General features: G+C 40.3%; 1 protein-coding gene and 1 long non-coding RNA gene across 11 annotated transcripts in view; one reads left to right on the top strand and one right to left on the bottom strand.

The window, feature by feature from the left end:
- Positions 1–18,772, top strand: part of ubr4 (ubiquitin protein ligase E3 component n-recognin 4) — a 196,346-nt gene that overhangs the window by 167,624 nt on the left and 9,950 nt on the right. For all 10 annotated transcript variants that reach the window (XM_048561072.2, XM_048561074.2, XM_048561075.2 and 7 more), the window contains 9 exons: positions 13–120; positions 492–611; positions 3,571–3,761; positions 4,128–4,301; positions 4,637–4,736; positions 12,058–12,276; positions 15,668–15,781; positions 16,261–16,403; positions 17,638–17,763. In XM_048561072.2, the coding sequence (XP_048417029.2) occupies positions 13–120; positions 492–611; positions 3,571–3,761; positions 4,128–4,301; positions 4,637–4,736; positions 12,058–12,276; positions 15,668–15,781; positions 16,261–16,403; positions 17,638–17,763 (1,295 nt within the window). The remainder of the gene's footprint in view (positions 1–12; positions 121–491; positions 612–3,570; positions 3,762–4,127; positions 4,302–4,636; positions 4,737–12,057; positions 12,277–15,667; positions 15,782–16,260; positions 16,404–17,637; positions 17,764–18,772) is intronic.
- The window catches only part of LOC132211097 (uncharacterized), a 36,878-nt gene continuing 33,659 nt past the window's right edge, over positions 15,554–18,772 (bottom strand). The window contains exon 3 of the long non-coding RNA XR_009447405.1: positions 15,554–15,879. This is a non-coding gene — a long non-coding RNA (uncharacterized LOC132211097). The remainder of the gene's footprint in view (positions 15,880–18,772) is intronic.

An 18,772-nucleotide genomic window follows, 5' to 3' on the forward strand; every position in this document is an offset into this window, starting at 1 on the left:
TTCTCTTTTTAGGTGCTTCTGAAGCTGTTCAGTTACTGCGTGAAGGTGAAGGTGAATCGACAACAATTGATTAAACCAGAGATGAACCCGCTGAATGTAATGCTGGGAACGCTGAACCTAGTGAGTTCTAGACCTCAAGTGGAATTATTATAACTTAATGATGTTCATCAGAAATTCCCCAAACAAGTGGAAATGTTTGTGGCTGTGCTACCTAAGTCCAGCAGCTTGCTGCTGAGTTGGCCTGTCTATCTGTAGCAAAATATTACTTTTAAGGGAGGAAGGCTCCATAGTTATGGAGTTCCAAGCTATTTCTACTCAAACTTATGAAGTATGGTCAATTATTCAACACAAATAAATATTCAGCAGTTACTGTAAGAATACACTTATTTGGATTAATAGAAGTATGAGAAATAAGTCAGCAAATACAAATTTATTTTCTGAAATGCTTCGCTAGTTTGCCTTTAATAAGGCATTGTTTGTTTGTATTTTAGGCGCTGCTGGCAGAACAGGAGAGTAAAGACAGTGGTGGTGCAACAATTGCTGAGCAAGTGCTCAGCATCATGGAGATAATTCTAGATGAAGCAAATGCAGAACCACTGACTGAGGACAGAGTGAGTATTGTGCTAAATTCTTAAGGTCCAAAGATTTATCTATAAGTTGAATCTTGGAGTGAAGCTGGTGGTGATCATTAAATGTGGAACATTACTGTGGGAATCAGCACCTTCTAGGTGATTAAAGTTATGGGTTTGGGAGGCAATTAAAGAAACTTAGACCAGTAGACATCTGTACATCCGTACCCGAATTCAGTACAATGGCATATTTTGATGACGTGTTTCACCTTGCAGTCATAAGGACAATTTGCAAGAAGTACTAAAGTAAAAAGAAAACAACATTTGTACTGTATGAAAGGAAAATGTTGCTTGGCTGACAGGTGAACTGTAATTGTTGCCATGGGGATTCTACCAGCTAATGATGACTAAGAATCTGCCAAATATTGTACGAATTTTAAACAAAACGGACTGGTTCTGATTAGTTAAAGCATTGCTGTACAAATCTTAGGGGTGGTTGAATTGGATAAAACATTGTTATGAACAGTGAAAGGATCTGCTATTAGATGTGATCTGCTGGTCTTTGTTTGATCTACTCCCCCCATCAAGCCCACACTGAAATTCATCAACCACATTATTATTTTGTATGATGGACAGAACATCCTATTGGCGTGGTGCTGGCAGTATGATAATGGTAAACATCATTCATGTTGCTAATGCATTATTGCAGTATGTGAAGCTTAATGGTTACTCTGATCAGATTTCTTGTTGTATATTGTGAAAATTCATGAATGAACATAAGGACATTGCTTTTAGTCCTGGAAGGCTCCCAGTCTACCTCATGGTACCTGGCGGTAATGTGTCCAATGTTTGTGCAAAAGATGAAGCAGGCTACTTCTATGCAGTAGCAACACAAGTAGTGTTCCTCTCTAACGTGCTGCGGCCAAACTAAGCAGACAGTCTGCTTAACACGCACGTGAGTAATGAGATGTGTGAATTTCAGTACCTGTGTAATGCCAGGTACATAGGTTTATTTATCAGAGTGGTGGATCCTATTAATCGCTCTATCCTTTTTGGCTGCTTATTACAAACAAATTGCTCCCCCTACTTGACCAGCCTGTGTTTGAAAACTCAACACTCTTGTCCAGAATTAAATGTAATTCTGCAATTGCACAACATTTGCTACATAACCCTGTGTGTGGGAATAATTGTCAATGGACTTGCAGCATACTCGCATGTACTGGAAGCTACATACGTATATACACAGAGCCCTAGTCTTTTAAAACAAGGAGCAGTGCACACACTACATACATGTTTCAACTCAACAAAATAGGTGACAGCATTCTCAGTGCAACCTGCTTTGTTTAGTCATGATGATCAGGTGCATTCTCCATGGCAATGTCTCTACCTATCAGAGCATGCTTGTCAATCAACCAGCATTCATCCCTCATACATAAATCTTGTTTCTCTTTGAATTTGGTAGTTTTTGTAAATTGTTCTGAGTGTTAAACAGAAATCTTTGACAAAATGTGTCTTTTTGCAGCAAAGCTTTGGTGTGTTATTGCAATGTATCCTGTCAGCACTGTTTATTGCAGCTGTTATGCACCAGAGGTGGGTGGGCTAATTTTTGTTTTGCTCTGGGGCTTCTTGAGTGTTGGCAGAGGTGCAGTTATTCCAGAAAATGGGATACACCTCCCTGATCCCAGTAGATATTGGAGACAATTTGGGGACTTTGGAGGGTAAGTAGCTTTCTTACAGAAGTTTCAGTTGAGTTCCTAGAACCTAGGCTGTTAATGTTGAGTAAGTTTGAAATTCGATGTCAAAGCTAAACCTATGCTGGTGCTGTTCATATCCTGTTGCGTGCAAGGTGCAATGTTACTCGTCACCTATCAGCCCAAGTTTTGCGTTTCGGCATGGAGTACTTCATTATCTGAATAATTGTGAAGACATCAGCAAGCAGCCCCACTTTGATCTTGATGAATGAGACATGATCCAGTGATAGTGATTTGAGGCATCAAAGTGCTAATACCATTAAGTATACGTTCCATCAATTGTTGGTGCGCTTATTATAGGAGGTTAGGCAGAACAATCAGTCAAGCATTTGAGCTCTATTGGCTTGCAACCAGAACCCATAGTGTACTTGTCCTCTGAGCCACTGGCATGACTTATGGAAAGAATGAAAGGCAAAAATTAAACAATAACAACAATCTAGATGAAAATATTTAGAATTTTTTATAGTACCTCTCAAATCAGCATTTCAGCTTTTGTGGATAGAAAAGGTCTTCTGGAAGCTTTTGAACATAGGAAGGAAAGGAGGAAATCAGCTTAATATTGGAAGCTTATAAAGCAGTTTAAAAAATGCATGGTTTGACTGGAGAGGATGGGAACGCAAGGAACAAAGAATCGTAGGATGTGAATAGAAATATAGGACTGAAGGCAAGTACTCGAGAGGTGTCAGGTGAGATCGTGCAAGTTTACATAGATGCAAGCTAAGATCTTGTCTGTTCTTCAGGTAACAGCAAGCCGTTGGGTCTTTGGTAATGAAATTGAAGGACATTGAGCAATAAGTTCAGGGACGGTAGCATAATTAATGAGTGGTAACATATGAGGATTGAGGCATGGCAACGGCAAGGATGCCACTTGGACAGTTGAGTAATAACTCTGGCAAACAAGGGAAGAAGCTAGAATGTTCAGAGCAGACAGGAATCCACATTCATGCAGCACATGATACTGTTGTACCAATTGGTTTTATTGAGGACAAGAGCGTAACCAGTGAAGAAAACAAACCAAAGTAAACAACGGAGAAAATGAGATAAAAGACAAAGCTTGTACAGAATTTACTCAGTCATCTAAGTTCGAAGTTCATGATCCCAGCCATTCAGAAACATAAGGCAAAGGACACAAGATGTTTGCGTTTTTATTAATGTATGTCGTTAGAACTGACTATTACATCCTCTCCCTAGTTAGAGAGAATTCTCTTATGTGCTGTAAAAGTGTATCACTAAATCTCTCTCGCCACCAGGGTAACTTGCTGCTGACAGGAGACAAAGATCAGCTGGTGATGCTGTTGGACCAGATCAACTCAACATTTGTCCGTTCCAATCCCAGTGTTCTCCAGGGTTTGCTACGTATTATCCCATACTTGTCCTTTGGGGAATTGGAGAAAATGCAGATTCTTGTTGATCGATTTAAACCGTACTGTAATTTTGACAAGTAAGAAACATTTGCTAACCTGTGATTGATGTGCTTGTGATCATTCTGGAGCCTGGCGCTTCCACCAAATTCCTTTCACACAGCTTAAAAACTTCAGAATTGATTTAAAATTTTGTGGGGTGGGGTAACGTTAACTTGCCTAATCAATGCAACTTTACAATGCATTTTTGTTTCTGATTAGAACCAAAAGAAGAAGCCACTGTTTGTAGTGACGTGTTTGAATCTTTAAATTATATATTTAAAATCATCTAAAACTTTATAGCATCCAGCAAGGTCTTGCTTTCCCTCACTTTCCAATTTTCCATTGTGCTAGTGTGCTCATGACCTTTCTAATCCTTTCTTATCTCTTTGTTGTCCTGTTCTTAGATATGATGAAGAGCATAACACTGATGATAAGGTTTTCCTGGATTGTTTCTGTAAAATAGCTGCAGGAATCAAAAACAACAGCAATGGACATCAGCTAAAAGAACTTATCCTGCAGAAAGGAATAACCCAAAATGCTTTAGAATACATCCGGAAGCACATCCCAAGTGCCAAGAAGTGAGATTCATTTTGCTAGTATTAAGTGTTTAACTTTGTTTCTTCAGCAGGAAATTGTTTGGGTAAAGAGGTGTTAATGGGTGGGTAGCTGATGCTTTGTATATACCAGGACAGGAGAAAACCCAAGTCATAGCAATACGTAATTTTTTTTCCTGAAGAAGGATCTAGACCCGAAACGCCAGCCTTCCTGCTCCTCTGCTGCTTGGCCTGCTGTGTTCAGCCAGCTCTACATCTTGCTATCATAGCAATGCGTAATATTTGGAACCACATTTGCTGATGACTGTTTTGGTGATTGAAACCTTGCTTTTTAACATTCATGTTTTTACTGCTGACAGCCTTGATGCAGATGTGTGGAAGAAGTTCTTATCAAAACCAGCTCTTCCTTTTATTCTCCGCCTACTCCGTGGACTGGCTATGCAGCACCCTCCCACACAAGTAAGTTTTGTTCTCTCTCTCTTTTTCTCTCTCTGTCTTTCTTTTCAATCTCTCTCATTACTTTTCCTAACCTTTGTACATTTCCTGTTCCCCTAGTTTGTTGTGCCTCATTATTGGAAATCAAAGCAGGCAAGCATTTTTGTGGAAAACTTGACCTTGATAATAGGGTCTCATTTGACTTAATGAAACAGTAGGTCATGGCACTCCGTGGGGTCACCAAAGATGATTTTCAGGGTTGCGGTCTCCAAAGCTGCATTGGATATGGAAAATGCGATTAGAGTTAAGTCAGATGGAAATATAGTAAAAGGAAGAGAGATGGGGTTTGGTGAAGAGAGTGGAGATGGGGAGAACACTCAATTCCTTTCATCTCTGCAACACTTGAAACTCCTTACCAAACTCCACTCAACAACTAAAGGTTCTCCATGCCCCCAAGTCAGCAACTCTTGTACCTCCCCCAGATACTCAGCAAAGCCACAAGTCTAAGGTGTGAAAATTGAGTCACACCAGAAAAATATTTGGGAAACGCTGGCCTAGATTCAGAAATTTGTGTGTTGATGGCAACTTCGCAGTATAGCCCTCAAAGAATGCGCACAAGTGCACTGGAATAAACTGCTGGAGAGAGGGAATAGCGGTAGTGTGCTTAATGTCCTCTGCTTCCTCTTGCCAGCTCAAGCTTGGATCAAATGACCTCTGTCACCTCCTGCCAGCTCAAATGATCGTGGGACTAACAGATTAAATGTTTGGACTAAGATTTTTTTTTCAAAATTTGATTTCATATCCAGTAATTAAACACATTTAGCTGTGAATATTAGTTACTACAAGGATCAGTGTTTGTGCCCCAGCTATGCACAATTCTGCTCAATGTTTTGGATGCAGGGATTAAATATAATATTTCATAGTTTGCATTTGACACAAGATTAGGTGGAAGTGAGACTTGAGGAGGCAAAGGTGTTACAAGGGTTTTCAAGCAGTTAAGTGAGTTGAAAAAAAATTGCTCAATGGAATATAATGTAGAGAAATGCAAGTTTATTCAGTTTAGAAAAAAATAAACGCAGCGTATTAAGCTGGGAGGCTTCAGACTCTCGAGGATCTTACATGTACATTTTCATTAGACCAGTGAAGATGAACATGTTGGTCCAGCAAGCAATTAAGGCAAGTAGTATGTTGACTTTTCATACAAGAACAGAGGAGTAAGCATACGTTATCGCAATTGTATAGAGCCTCATTGAAAATATATAGAGCAGTGTGTGCAGTTTTGGTCTCCATTCCTGTGGAAATATGACCCGAAAGGGCACGCAGTGAATATTCACCAAACTAATTCCTGGAATAGGGGAATAATCCTATGAAGAAAGGGTTAAGTCGACTGGATGGTATATTCTCTTGAGATGTAAAGAACGTAGGGAAGGATCAAGCTTGGCCATTGAGTATGTTCAAAGAAGAACAAAGAAAATTAAAGCACGTGAACAGGCCCTTCAGCCGTCCAAGCCTGTGCCGACATACTGCCCATCACAGCTAAAACCCCCTAACCTTCTGGGGACCGTATCCCTCTGTTCCCATCCTATTCATGTATTTGTCAAGACTCCTTTTAAAAATCGCTATCGTGCCTGCTTCCCCTATCTCCCCTGCAGTGAGTTCCAGGCACCTATCACCCTTTATATAAAAAAAGCAGTACAAAAGAGGCCTTTTGATCCATCGAGTCTACACTGCCAAAAATACACTGCTACCTAAACTGCTCCCACTTTCCCACACTAGGCCCATGGTCTTTAAATGTTATGATGTTTCAAGTGCTCATCCAAATACCTTTATTTTTTAAAATGGTTGTGGTTACCTGCCTGAACTGTCTTCTCAGACAGTGCATTCCAGACACCCACCACACTGAGTGAAAATAATTTTTCTCGTATCCTCTCAAATCCATGTGCTTTTCACACTAAACAAGTAGCCCCTTGTTCTTGACCCTTCAGCTAAGGGGAACAGTTGCTTTCTGTTCACCCTGTCCATGCCCCTCATTATCATTTATATCTCTGTTGGGTCCCATCTCAACCTTCTCTGTTGCAAAGTAAACGATCTGAGTTTATCTAGCTTCTGTTTGCAGCTGAAATGCCCAGGCAACATCCTGGTGAATCTCGTCTGGGCCCCCTGCAGTGCAATCACTTCCTGTGTTGTGGTGCCCAAAACTACACACTGCTCTGACTGTGGCCTAACTAAAATTTTATGTACTGCTCTAATAACCTATGCCTTGACTGATAAAAGCAAGCAACCTGTATGCCACCTTAACTACCCTATTAAGCTGTCCGACTGCTTTCAGGGATCTGTGGACAAGTATCCCAAGGGTGCTTTATTCCAAACTTTGTCACCTCACATTTATCAGGGTTAAATTCGATCTGTCCAGTTGACCAACTTGTCCACATCTATATTTTCTTGTAACTTAAGACCCTCGCCTTCACTCAACCCACTGATCAATCATTGTGTCATCCTCAAACATATTTCTCAGCCCGCCTAGCTTGCATTCTCATCAGCACCATTTATGAATATCACAAACTGAAAGACCCAGTGTTGTGACCTGTGGAACACCAGCCACCAGTAATACAAACAGCCACCTACGACCACCCTCTCTTTTCTGCCACTAAGCAACTCAAAATGGACAAAATAGTGGCCACCTGCACCGATGAACTTCACAAAATGGTGACCCAGCCCCTGTTAGATGATCCTTCCCTGACATCAAGATGGCCCAACCTTTGCAAAATGGTGGCACTGCCTGACCTACTGCAGATGGATGAACCTTCTCAGAATGCTAAACCCACGACCACAAGAACAAACCCACCCCTTTCACTGTACCCACACCCATGCACGCCCTGAAATTTTATGCCATGTCGGAATCCCTACCACAACAGAGAAAGTGGTTAAGAGGTGACTTTGAGACATGCAAGATGATCAGAAGATTAGATAGGGTGGACAGTGAGAGCCTTTTTCCTCGGATGGTGATGGCTAGCACGAGGGGACATAGTTTTAAATTGAGGGGTGAGGGGTGATAGATATAGGACAGATGTCAGAGGTAGGTTCTTCACTCAGAGTAGTAAGGGCGTGGAATGCCCTGCCTGCAATAGTAGTAAACTTGCCAACTTTAAGGGCATTTAAATGGTCATTGGATAAACATATGGATGATAATGGAATAGTGTAAGTTAGATGGGCTTCAGATTGGTTTCACAGGTCGGTGCAACGTCGAGGGCCAAAGGGCCTGTACTGCGCTGTAATGTTCTATGTTCTATGTTAACATCAGCCACGCCGTTCTAAACTTTCTTTCTGCGACCCTACTTAAATGTAATATCCCTCCCATGTGATCTGATGCCTCGTTATCTGACTGCTGTCAAGAATGGAAAAAGCAGGCCCTCCCCTCCATCATCCTAATTCCTTGTCACCTTATGCAACCACCACACCCCAAACAAAAGTAGCCCTTACTATTAAAGCCTTGAACAAACCCCACCTCCTCACCAACGTTGCCCAGCCCACACCCTCCTTACCTTACTCTGCAATCTCTCTCAATCAAGATTCCCATCAATCAGCTTCTACAGGGTAAAAACATTGAGGGAGATCAGGATAGTGCAGGAAAATGAAAGTGGAAGATCATATTTTACCTCATTGAATGGTGGAAAGGCTCATGGACTGAATGGATTACTCCTCCCTTTTCATATGTTCTTCTGCAACAATATTTTATGTAGCAAGACTTTTGAATCAGCAACTTTAAATGCCATGCTTAAAAAAAGCACAAAGGGGGAGCTAAAAATGAACATTATTAGGAAGCTCTGTGCAGCTGTAAGAGAATTTCTAGCATTGTAACAGCAAATGAGGATACAATGGATTGAAACTATGGGTACATTAATCATAGTTTACTTGAGTAAAGTTTTGTTCCTGGACGTATTGACCAGAGATATTTACCAATCAAAATTTCTCTCTAAGCATTGCGTTTTATCTCGCATTCTAGAAAGCATTACATTTTTTCAAATATCTCCAGGATGGACATTACACTCTAGATTAGTAAATGGTACTTGGGACTTCAGGTGATTAATGGGTCAACTGAAAGAGATGAGTGTGGTTTTATGGAAGGGAAGCCGTACTTAACTATTTTACTCAAGGCTCTTCATGTGGATAAAGGGAAATCTATGGAGGTGGCTGCACTTGGAAGGTATTTAGCAAAGTGCCACATTAAAGTTTACGACACAAAATATGAGCTTATGATGTAGAGTATAACGTATTAGGATAGGTACAGAATTTGGATAGCTAGCAGGAAGCAGAATGTAGCCATAAATGGGTCATTTTCAAGTTAGCAAGCTGTAATGAGTGGAGTACCACTGCAATCAGTACTGGACCCTCAGGAATTTATATTTACTATCAGCGACTTGGACGAATTAAGTGAATCGGCAAACATGTGCCAGATGGAGTCAATCTGAGAAAATGTAACTTGTCCACTTTGGCAGGATACGTAAAAAAGCAGTATATTTAATTAGAAAGAAATTGCAGAACTCTGATACATGCAGGGACCTGGCTGTCCTGGTGCAAGTATTGCAAGAAGTTAATATACAGACACAGCAAGTGATTGCAGAGACTAATTGTACTTTGTTTATTCCAAAGGAAAAGAAATATAAAACTTGGGGATATTTTACAATAGTTGTGCACAGCATTTATTAGACAATATCTGGAATACTGCATACAATGTTAGCCTCCTTTATAAAGGACAAATTGCATTAGAAGTAGTTCAAAGAATGTTCACGAAGAGGACTCCAGGCATGAGGGATTTTTCTTATGTGGAAAGGTTTGACAGGTTGGGCCTGTGTCTCCCTAAATTTAAATGTGATTTTGGTGCAAGACCTAAAATATCCTGAGGGGACCTGACAGATTGTAAGGATGTTTCCCCTTGTGAGAGAAACTAGAACTAGAGGAAGCAACTTTAAAGCAGTCTCCCATTTAAGACAGGTGAGGAGATTTTTTTAAAATTGAGAATCATGCATCTGTAGAGCTTTCTTTTCCAAAGATCTGTGAAAACAGGATCATTGTGCATTTTTAAGGCAGGAATGGATAGATTCTTGACCAATAAGGGAGCCAAAGGGTAAAAGGGGTGGGTTGTAATGTGAAGTTAAAGTCACAATCAGAGCCATCTTGAGGAGCTGAAAGACTGGCTGGTTAATGCTCCTAATTTGTATCTTTTGTATTAATAGTTAAGTGTCAAATACGCATGGAAAAATATACTATTGAACTTCCTGAGGGCTTGATTAGTGGGTTCATCTTAACCAGTAACCCAAACGTTGTGCATATAAATGTGCAAAAGACAATTGGCAGGGCAGGAAATTGGTCAGATATAAAAATAACAAATGACCAAAAAATTAATAACCAAGGAAAGCTTGCCAGTAAGATGAAAAACAGGTTGCAAGAGTTTCTATAAACATCCAAAATGAGAGTCATTTCTCCACAAAACATTCATGTCAGTCACATTTTGTCATGGATACGGAGTAAAACTTCCCTTACATTCCCCAACCAAATACTGTGCCATCAAACATTCCCAAGGGCAGATGCAGGATGAGAGTAGGTATTAGGTGGTTATGCTGAAATTGTTTGTCATTAGTTGGATGGGGAACCAGTGGGTGTACTGTAGTTAGATTTCCAGAAGGTATTTGATTAAGTGCCATATTGAAGGTTATTTTCTGAAAGTAAAACCTGATAGAAGTTTGTAAAATTATGGGAGGCATGGATAGTACAGTTATTCGGATTCCTTTTCCCAGGGTAGAAATGTCTGTTACTAGGGTACATAGATTTAAGGTAAGAGAGGGTGAGGAGGATGTTTGAAGGAGATGTGAGAGGTAAGTTTTTTTACACGGAGGATGGTAAGTGCTCGGAATGCAATGCCAGTGGAGGCGAAAATAACAACGTTTAATAGGAATCTTGACAGATGTATGAATAGGCAGGGAGTAAAGGGATATGGTCCCTGTAGAGGCAAAAGATTTTCAGTTTAGAAAGGCATCATGAGCCACTGAAGCCTTGGTGAGCCAAAGCGCCTGTTCTCATCCAGTACTGCTCTTTGATTTCATGTGTAAGCACCGCATGTTACCAGGGATGGAAAATTGGCTGGCTAACAAGCAGAGAGGCATTAAATAGGCCTTTTACACATCGGCAAAATGTAAAGAGTGGTGTACTACGTTGATCAGTGCTCAGACCTCGTGTTTTCAATTTACATAAATGTCTGAAATGGAAACATGATTTCCAAGTTTGCTGATGACACAAAGATAAGTAGGAAAGTAAATTGTGACGAGGACTTAAGCTACAAAATAATATCAATAGGTCAAATCAATGGCAAAGATCTGGGAAATGGAATGTACAATGTGAAAATGTTAACTGTCCATTTTTGAACAGATTTATGGATCATATTATCATGGCTCACATGGTTAGATGTGAGCCAAATATCTATAATACCAGACTAGGCCTACGATCACTATATCCATTATAATAACGAGTAGACTAGAAGTCAGAGATGCCCAAACTGAAGTTATGCGATGTACTGGTCAAATCTCAGTTTGAATACTACATTTCATTCTGGTTACGCAGGAAATAAGTGAGCCCTGAAAGCAAGATAGTTCGAAGGATAATCCCAGTATCCGATGAAGATATTTGAAAAATCCTAGGGCTTTGAGACCTAGAAAGTGAGTGAGATATTTAATGAGCTTAAAGGGTTAATTCTGAAACACATTTGCTCCCCTAAATGTGTTGAAGTATTACTAAATCCAGCAGCTGAGTATTTTGTGACTTCATGCAATAAAAAATCAGTTTCCACTTGTGTTGCTGGAATTTTCATGCTCATTATTTATCATAACATCTCCACTAGATTATTTTTGACCAGCCTGTTCAAGCATGTTCTAACACACCTTAGAGCAGATGGCACTTGAACCTGCGCCTCAGTTCTGAGGTGGAGATACTATTACTGCACCACAAGAGCCCCATAAACTCTCCACTACCATATTCACAACACCAAACCATTTCAGATGTGCTTCACACAGAATGCTTTTAATTGGATCTGATTTAATTTTATGCACCATTGGAATGGCCCCTATAAGGTTAGAGAGGTGGAAATTCTGGCTGGTAGTGTAACTATAAATGATTACTCTAACTTGTTAGGAAATGCTGGGTAATACGTGAAGATGCCTCATTAGTGAAAAAAAATTTCAGGTCTGTTATTGTTAATAACAACATCTGTTTTATTGCAAACACTAGAGTCCAGGCTGTTAGAAAACCTGGTGGCATCTTGGAGTAATTTTTCCTTTGTACGTTATATTGTCAGATGTTAATTGGAACAGACTCTATCACAAACTTACACAAACTGGAGCAGGTTTCCAGTGATGAAGGCATTGGGACCCTTGCAGAAAACTTACTGGAGGCACTGCGAGAACACCCAGAAGTCAACAGGAAAATTGAAGCAGCCCGAAAGGAGACCCGAGCAGAAAAGAAACGGATGGCAATGGCTATGCGGCAAAAAGCATTGGGCACGCTTGGAATGACGGTAAGCATGGAATATGTAGATTATAAATTACACAAAAACAGGGTGAATACGTGGGCTGGGATGGCAGCTTGTGTAAATATCTAGATGGCCTGTTTCCATCTTGTAATTGCACTGTAATTATAACTCCAATCCCTTTTACTCATGGTTTCCATATTGCTTAACTTGATTTAACTTGTCTTTCTAAACTTTACTTGAATTTTACATGACCTCTGTCTCAATCACTAATGTTGGTTGCAAATCCTCATAATAGGCAGTTTGAGTAAACACTTAACTCCAACTGCTGCTTTTTTCTCATTTTTGTCAACCTGTCAAATTCATTTACAGTTTCCTTAGGTTCCATTTGAATTTAAAAAATGACTTGGGCCATTATGGTTTGAAGTATTTATGGTCTGTGAGCTGAATATTTTGAGCGAACTGAGCTTCCTCTTTTGGCATTAATATAACTTGAAATTAGTAGATTATTAGATGAACAGCCAAGAAAACCAATATAACTTCACATTAATCCAAGGCAAGCATGTAAATATGATCACTCTTTATTTTCTCTTCATTTGTGAGATGTGGGTGTCACTGGCTGGCCAACATTTCTAGCCCATCCCTAGTTGCTTGAGAAGGTGGTAGTGAGCTGCCTCCTTGAACTGCTGCAATCCACCCACAATGCTATTAGGGAGGGAATTCCAGGATTTTGACCCAGCGACAGTGAAGGAACAGCAATATATTTCCAAGTTAGGATGGTGAGTGACTTGGAGGGGTATTTGAAGGTGGTGGGGTTCCCATATGTCTGATGCCCTTGTCCTTCTAGATGGAAGTGTTGTGGGTTTGGAAGGCACTGTTTGAGGATCTTTGGTGAATTTATGCCATTCATCTTATGGAGAGTACACACTGCTGCTACTGAACGTCAGTGGTGGACGGAGTGAATGCATGTTAATGTAGTGCCAATCAAGTGGGCTGCTTTTTTGTGGATGGTGTCAAGCTTCTTGAATTTTGTCGGGGCTGTACTCATCCAGGCAAGTGGGGAGTATTCCATCACACTCCTGACCTGTGCCTTGTAGATGGCGGACAGGCTTTGAGGAGTCAAGAGCTGAGTTACTCGCCACAGTATTCCTAGCTTCTTGGCCTGCACTTGTAGCCACAGTGTTTATGTGGCAAGTTCAGTTGAGTTCCTGGTCAATGATAGCCCCTAGGATGTTGATGGTGGTGGATTCAGTGATGGTAGCACCATTGAATGTCAAGGGATGGTGGTTAGATTGTCTCTTATTGGTGATGGTAATAGCATGGCATTTATGTGGCGCAAATGTCACTTGCCACTTGTCACCTCAAGCCTGGATATTGTCCAGATCTTGTTGCATTTGAACATCGACTGCTTCAGTATCTGATGAGTCACAAACAGTGCTGAATATTGTGCAATCATCGGTGAACATCACCACTTCTAACCTTATGATAGAGGGGGGAAGGTCATTGATGAAGCAGCTGAAGATGATTGGGCCAAGGGCACTACCCAGAGGAACTCCTGCAGAGATGTCCTGGAGCTGAGGTGATTGACCTCCAACCACCGGGGAATTTTCCCCCAATATCCATTGATTCCAGTTTTGCCAGGGCTCCTTGATGCCACACTCAGTCAAACGCAGCCTTGATGTCAAGGGCTGTCACTCTTGCCTCACCTCTAGAATTCAGCTGTTTTGTCCATGCTTGAACCAAGGCTGTAATGAGGTCAGGCGTTGAGTGGCCCTGGTGGAACCCAAACTGGGCGTCACTGATCAGGTTATTTCTGGTGGTCTCAGGTTCTGCCTGGTGTTGCTCCTGCCATGTCCTCCTGCATGCTCCATTGAACCAAGGTGATCCCCTAGCTTGATGATAGTGGTTGAGTGGGGGAATATGCCAGGCCGTGAGATTACAGATTGTGTTGGAGTACAGTTCTGCTGTTGATGGCCCACAGTGCCTCGTGGATGCCCAGTCTCGAGTTGCTCAATCTATGCAAAGGCTGTCCCATTTAGCACAATGATAGCACCACACAATATGATTGAGCTCAATGTGAAGCTGGGACTTTGTCTCCACAAGGACTGTGCGATGTCACTGTTACCAACACTGTCATGGACAGATGCAATTGCAGCTGGCTGATTAGTAAGGATGAGGTCAGGTATGTTGTTCCCTCTGTTCGTTCCCTCACCATCTGCTGCAGAGCAGTCTAGCAGCTATGTCCTTTAGGCCCTGAACAGCTCGATCAGTAGAATTGCTGCCGAGCCACTCTTGGGGGATTTCAATGTCCACCACTGTCCAGAAAACATTTTGTGCCCTTCCCACCCTCGGTGTTTCCTCCAAGTGTTGTTCAAAACAGAGTAGCACTGATTCGTCAGCTGAGGGAGCACTGTATGTGGTAATCAGTAGTAGGTTTCCTTGCCCATGTCTAACCTGAAGTCGTGAAACTTCATTGAAACTAGGCCCCATGTTGAGGACTCCGAGAGTGACTCCTTCCTGACTACATACCACTGTGCCACCACCACTGGTTAGTCTGTCCTGCCAGTAGGACAGGACATACCCAGGGATGGTGATGTTGGTGCCTGGGACATTGTAAGTATGACAATGTCAGGCTGTTGCTTAACTCATCTGTGAGACAGCTCTCCCAGTTTTGGCTCTAACACCCCCAGATGTCAGTGAGGACTTTGCAGGGTTGACAGGGCTGTTTCTGGTGCTTGGGTCAATGCCAGGTGATCCGCACTAGCGTTTTTGTTCTCAACTTAACCTTTAGTCGAAACACAGCCATCTGCATTCATGCATGTTGCTGGCATTTATACAACAGATAGTTATTGGATTCACTTGCTTTCCAGACTTGCAAGTTCTGCAGCCCAAATGTTGCACAACTAATGACCTCATTTAGCATCTTCAGAGTTGTATTGAATGTGGTCTTAGAGCTGGTATGATCGGTGTCCGCTAACCTGTTGAGTGGCGTGACTTCGTTCGGTTTACATTTCATCTGCTCTGACTTGAAGATTGGGAGATTGTAACTGGGAAGTGGATTACTTCTGTCGGGACAGCACATGTAACCAAAGTGCGACATTCACTTCATTTGTGGTAATATTTTGAAATGTTCACTTTGCAAGGTGGGATAAATTCTAGAACAATTACTTGATAAAATGTAGTAATTATTAGGTATACTTTCTTTCAACCAAGAATACATGTTTAAATTGAATCCCATGAAAAACAGTCCTGGTACTTGAAGACTACTCCATTGCCCATTTTCGTGTGAAAATAAAGCAGTTAGAAGAAGAGTCCTGAACTGCCTTTAATATAATTTGCATGCTGCCAATTGCAGAACATTAAAAGTGATTAATGATAATCAAGTTTGTGGACAAGTCAAAGTCTTTTCATTAATATCATGCATATTCTTTTTCAACAGACTAATGAGAAAGGACAGGTGGTCACCACAACAACGTTACTGAAGCAGATGGAGGAACTTATTGAGGAACCAGGTTTGACTTGCTGCATTTGCCGTGAGGGTTATAAATTTCAGGTAAGCCTAGTTTCCCCAGAAGAAATGCAGTTTCTATACAGTCTCGTGATGTAAATGCCTGCTTCTAGCACTCATGGCAGAATTATTCTTAAGTATTGCTGAAAAAAAGCACATTTTGTTAAAGCTTTTTGTGATGCATTCATCAGGGCAATTTGCACTGAATACCACTACAAAGAGAAAACAACATTGTATACTTTGAGAGGCGTATGATACTGTCAGTTAACTGCCAAGTTTTTGTTTAAATGTTAAACCAGGCAGGTTGTCTCTGGTCAAGGCATTATTATGAGATGTGAGTCAGAAAATGGCTGTTGCCTATTTTGTTAACTTAAAACAGGGAGGGTGTACACACACCTTGAATTGTCCGAAGTGAAAAGCTTTGACAAAATGTATCTATCTTTTATTGCTTTATTTCTGTACGCAGGTTCTGTACTACCAAGCAACTGTTTATGTAGTATAACACTTACTGATCTCTGTTACAGCCAACCAAAGTGTTAGGAATTTACACCTTCACAAAACGAGTTGCCATTGAAGAGTTTGAGAACAAACCACGAAAACAGCAGGGATACAGCACAGTCTCACATTTTAATATTGTTCACTACGATTGTCACCTTGCTGCAGTCAGGTACTAGTAACCCTTACCTTTGTACTATTTTTGGTGATAACTTGGTAAGATTTGCTGATTCATTGAGGAAAGCTTTCCAAGTGATGAGTGAAATGATCATTGGGGAGCATAAACATAAGTCATTAACAAAAATAATAAGTTAGGGTAACTTTCTAACACAGGGCCTTGCAAGCATATCGAATATCTAGTCACCAGCATTGGAAGCAAAGTCCCTAATGATGCTCAAGAGGACACTGGTTAAATATTTTATGATTCTGGAGGAAGGGCCAAATTGAATGGTCTGGTATGAACTTGCATCTTCAGCCTTCAAGTCTGTAATAGATACAGCAACATTACCAAACTAATTTAGCAGCATCATATATATTCCAAAACTGCTTGTGATTTTAAAAATAAGTGTGTTGACTCTTGTGTTCCTGTACCTGGGGCACTTGATCACTTTAATATTGCAATTAAATGGTTAATTGGCTGAGGAGCAATGAATCGATCAAGGCTTGTTTTCTGTGGTTTAAATTAATATGCAAGGAAGCAAATTAATTAATCCTGGATTCATGTCATTTAGATAATCAATTCAGGAATGTAAAGTTCTTACTTAAGTAGAAGGGAGGGCATATGAAGACATTTACTGGATTGTAGCTTATCCTTTTCGTAAATCGACCATGTTTTTGATTCTATACATTGCTGAAGTTATATATTATAACCTTTCTAATGATTATGTTTGTGCAGATTTTATTTTGAAAGAAATATCCTTTCTTCAATGAAAGGATCTCCCCATCTCTCTCATTTTATGTAATTACTAACGTCTTCCATGACATGGTTCAGAAGTAATTTGAAGTTGGATTAGAGGTTTTTAATTATCAGGTGGAGTTTGCTTCCTTTAAAGCCATTACCCAACTACTTCCCTAAAAGTAGCAAATAAAGATAATTATAACTGTTTGTATAGTCATGAGAACAATTGTGGCTCTTTTGTAAATTACAGGTTTTGAATCAGGAAAATCTAGTACAAACTAAATTATTGGTTTTCCTATTGCTTTAAAGTGTGTTTTACATTTTACAATATAATTTTATAGTACAAAATTGATAGTCTTGTTTATGTATTGTTCATATATTTTTAATTAATTCAGTACTGTGCTTTGCTAATGGGTATTACTAAGTTGATATTAATTTCAGTAAATTATGAGGCTAGCTATGGTTACTGCCAATGAACTGGTTGATTTTAGTGAGTTGTTATTTCTAGGCTGGCACGTGGTCGGGAGGAATGGGAAAGTGCTGCGTTACAAAATGCAAATACCAAGTGTAATGGATTGCTGCCAGTGTGGGGCCCACAAGTACCCGAATCAGCATTTGCCACATGTCTGGCAAGGTATGAGTATTAATTTAAAAAGTTTAGAACTTAGGAACTGAATGAAATTTGCTAATGTCTCAATACATGGGGGCAGATGTAGCAAATATTGTGTAAACTACAGGAATATATAGCAGCACTGGAGGATGAGCAGTCAAACAGCAGATGCACTTTTTAATGCAAAAATTGTGCCATCATGTATTATGTAATAAAGCGAGGTGGTGCTCATGTCGCCAGAGTCCCAGAGGACCATTGGGTTGCGCTCTCATTATAGAGAGACAAATTGTGATAGGTTAACCTGAGGGTCACCACACCCCAAGTGAAGGGAGAGGTTGAGAAGGAGAGTCCTTTATGATAATCTTAACCAATGTGGAATAGAACCCGCGCTATTAGCATCATTCTGCATCTTAAACCAGCTATCCAGCCAACTGAGTTAACCAACTCCACGATGTAATAAGGAAAGAAAATATAATTGAGTGGCATTATATGTACATCAGTTATTTTAAAAAGTTAATTGTAATCCTTAGTTTCATGGAACAGAGATTATAAATGCAAGCAGCTAAAGTTAAACTTGTAAAGACTTTGATTGGAATTTTAGGGAATTTCATTACAGAAATGATATAAGAGCAAAGAGATTTACAGCTTGGATTCCCTGGGTGTTGCCAGGGTGCAGAGTTAAGATTCTAAAGACAGCTTTGAAAAGTTGGTTGAAATGATGTCGTTTTAAATGTTTCGCTATGATCAGAGTAATAGACAATTTACAATGTTTGGAGGGAAGGTAAAAAGGGAGTATGAAGTTAAAATAACAAAATGAAAGAGAGTAAAGGTGAGCCATTAGATAGCCAACTGTGAGATTTCCTGATTGAAGTCCTCATTTGAAGTAGCATTCATGATGCAATTAAATAACTTTTTTTTAAAGTGTTGGAGAAGAAGCAACTTGTTTTTATTAAGCATCTTTCACAATCTCAGTGTGCCTCAAGGAGCTTCACAACCAATCAAATACTTTTGAAACAATCATTGTTTTGTAGGC

This window comes from Stegostoma tigrinum, chromosome 28 (genome assembly GCF_030684315.1).
Source record: "Stegostoma tigrinum isolate sSteTig4 chromosome 28, sSteTig4.hap1, whole genome shotgun sequence".
NCBI lineage: Eukaryota > Metazoa > Chordata > Chondrichthyes > Orectolobiformes > Stegostomatidae > Stegostoma > Stegostoma tigrinum.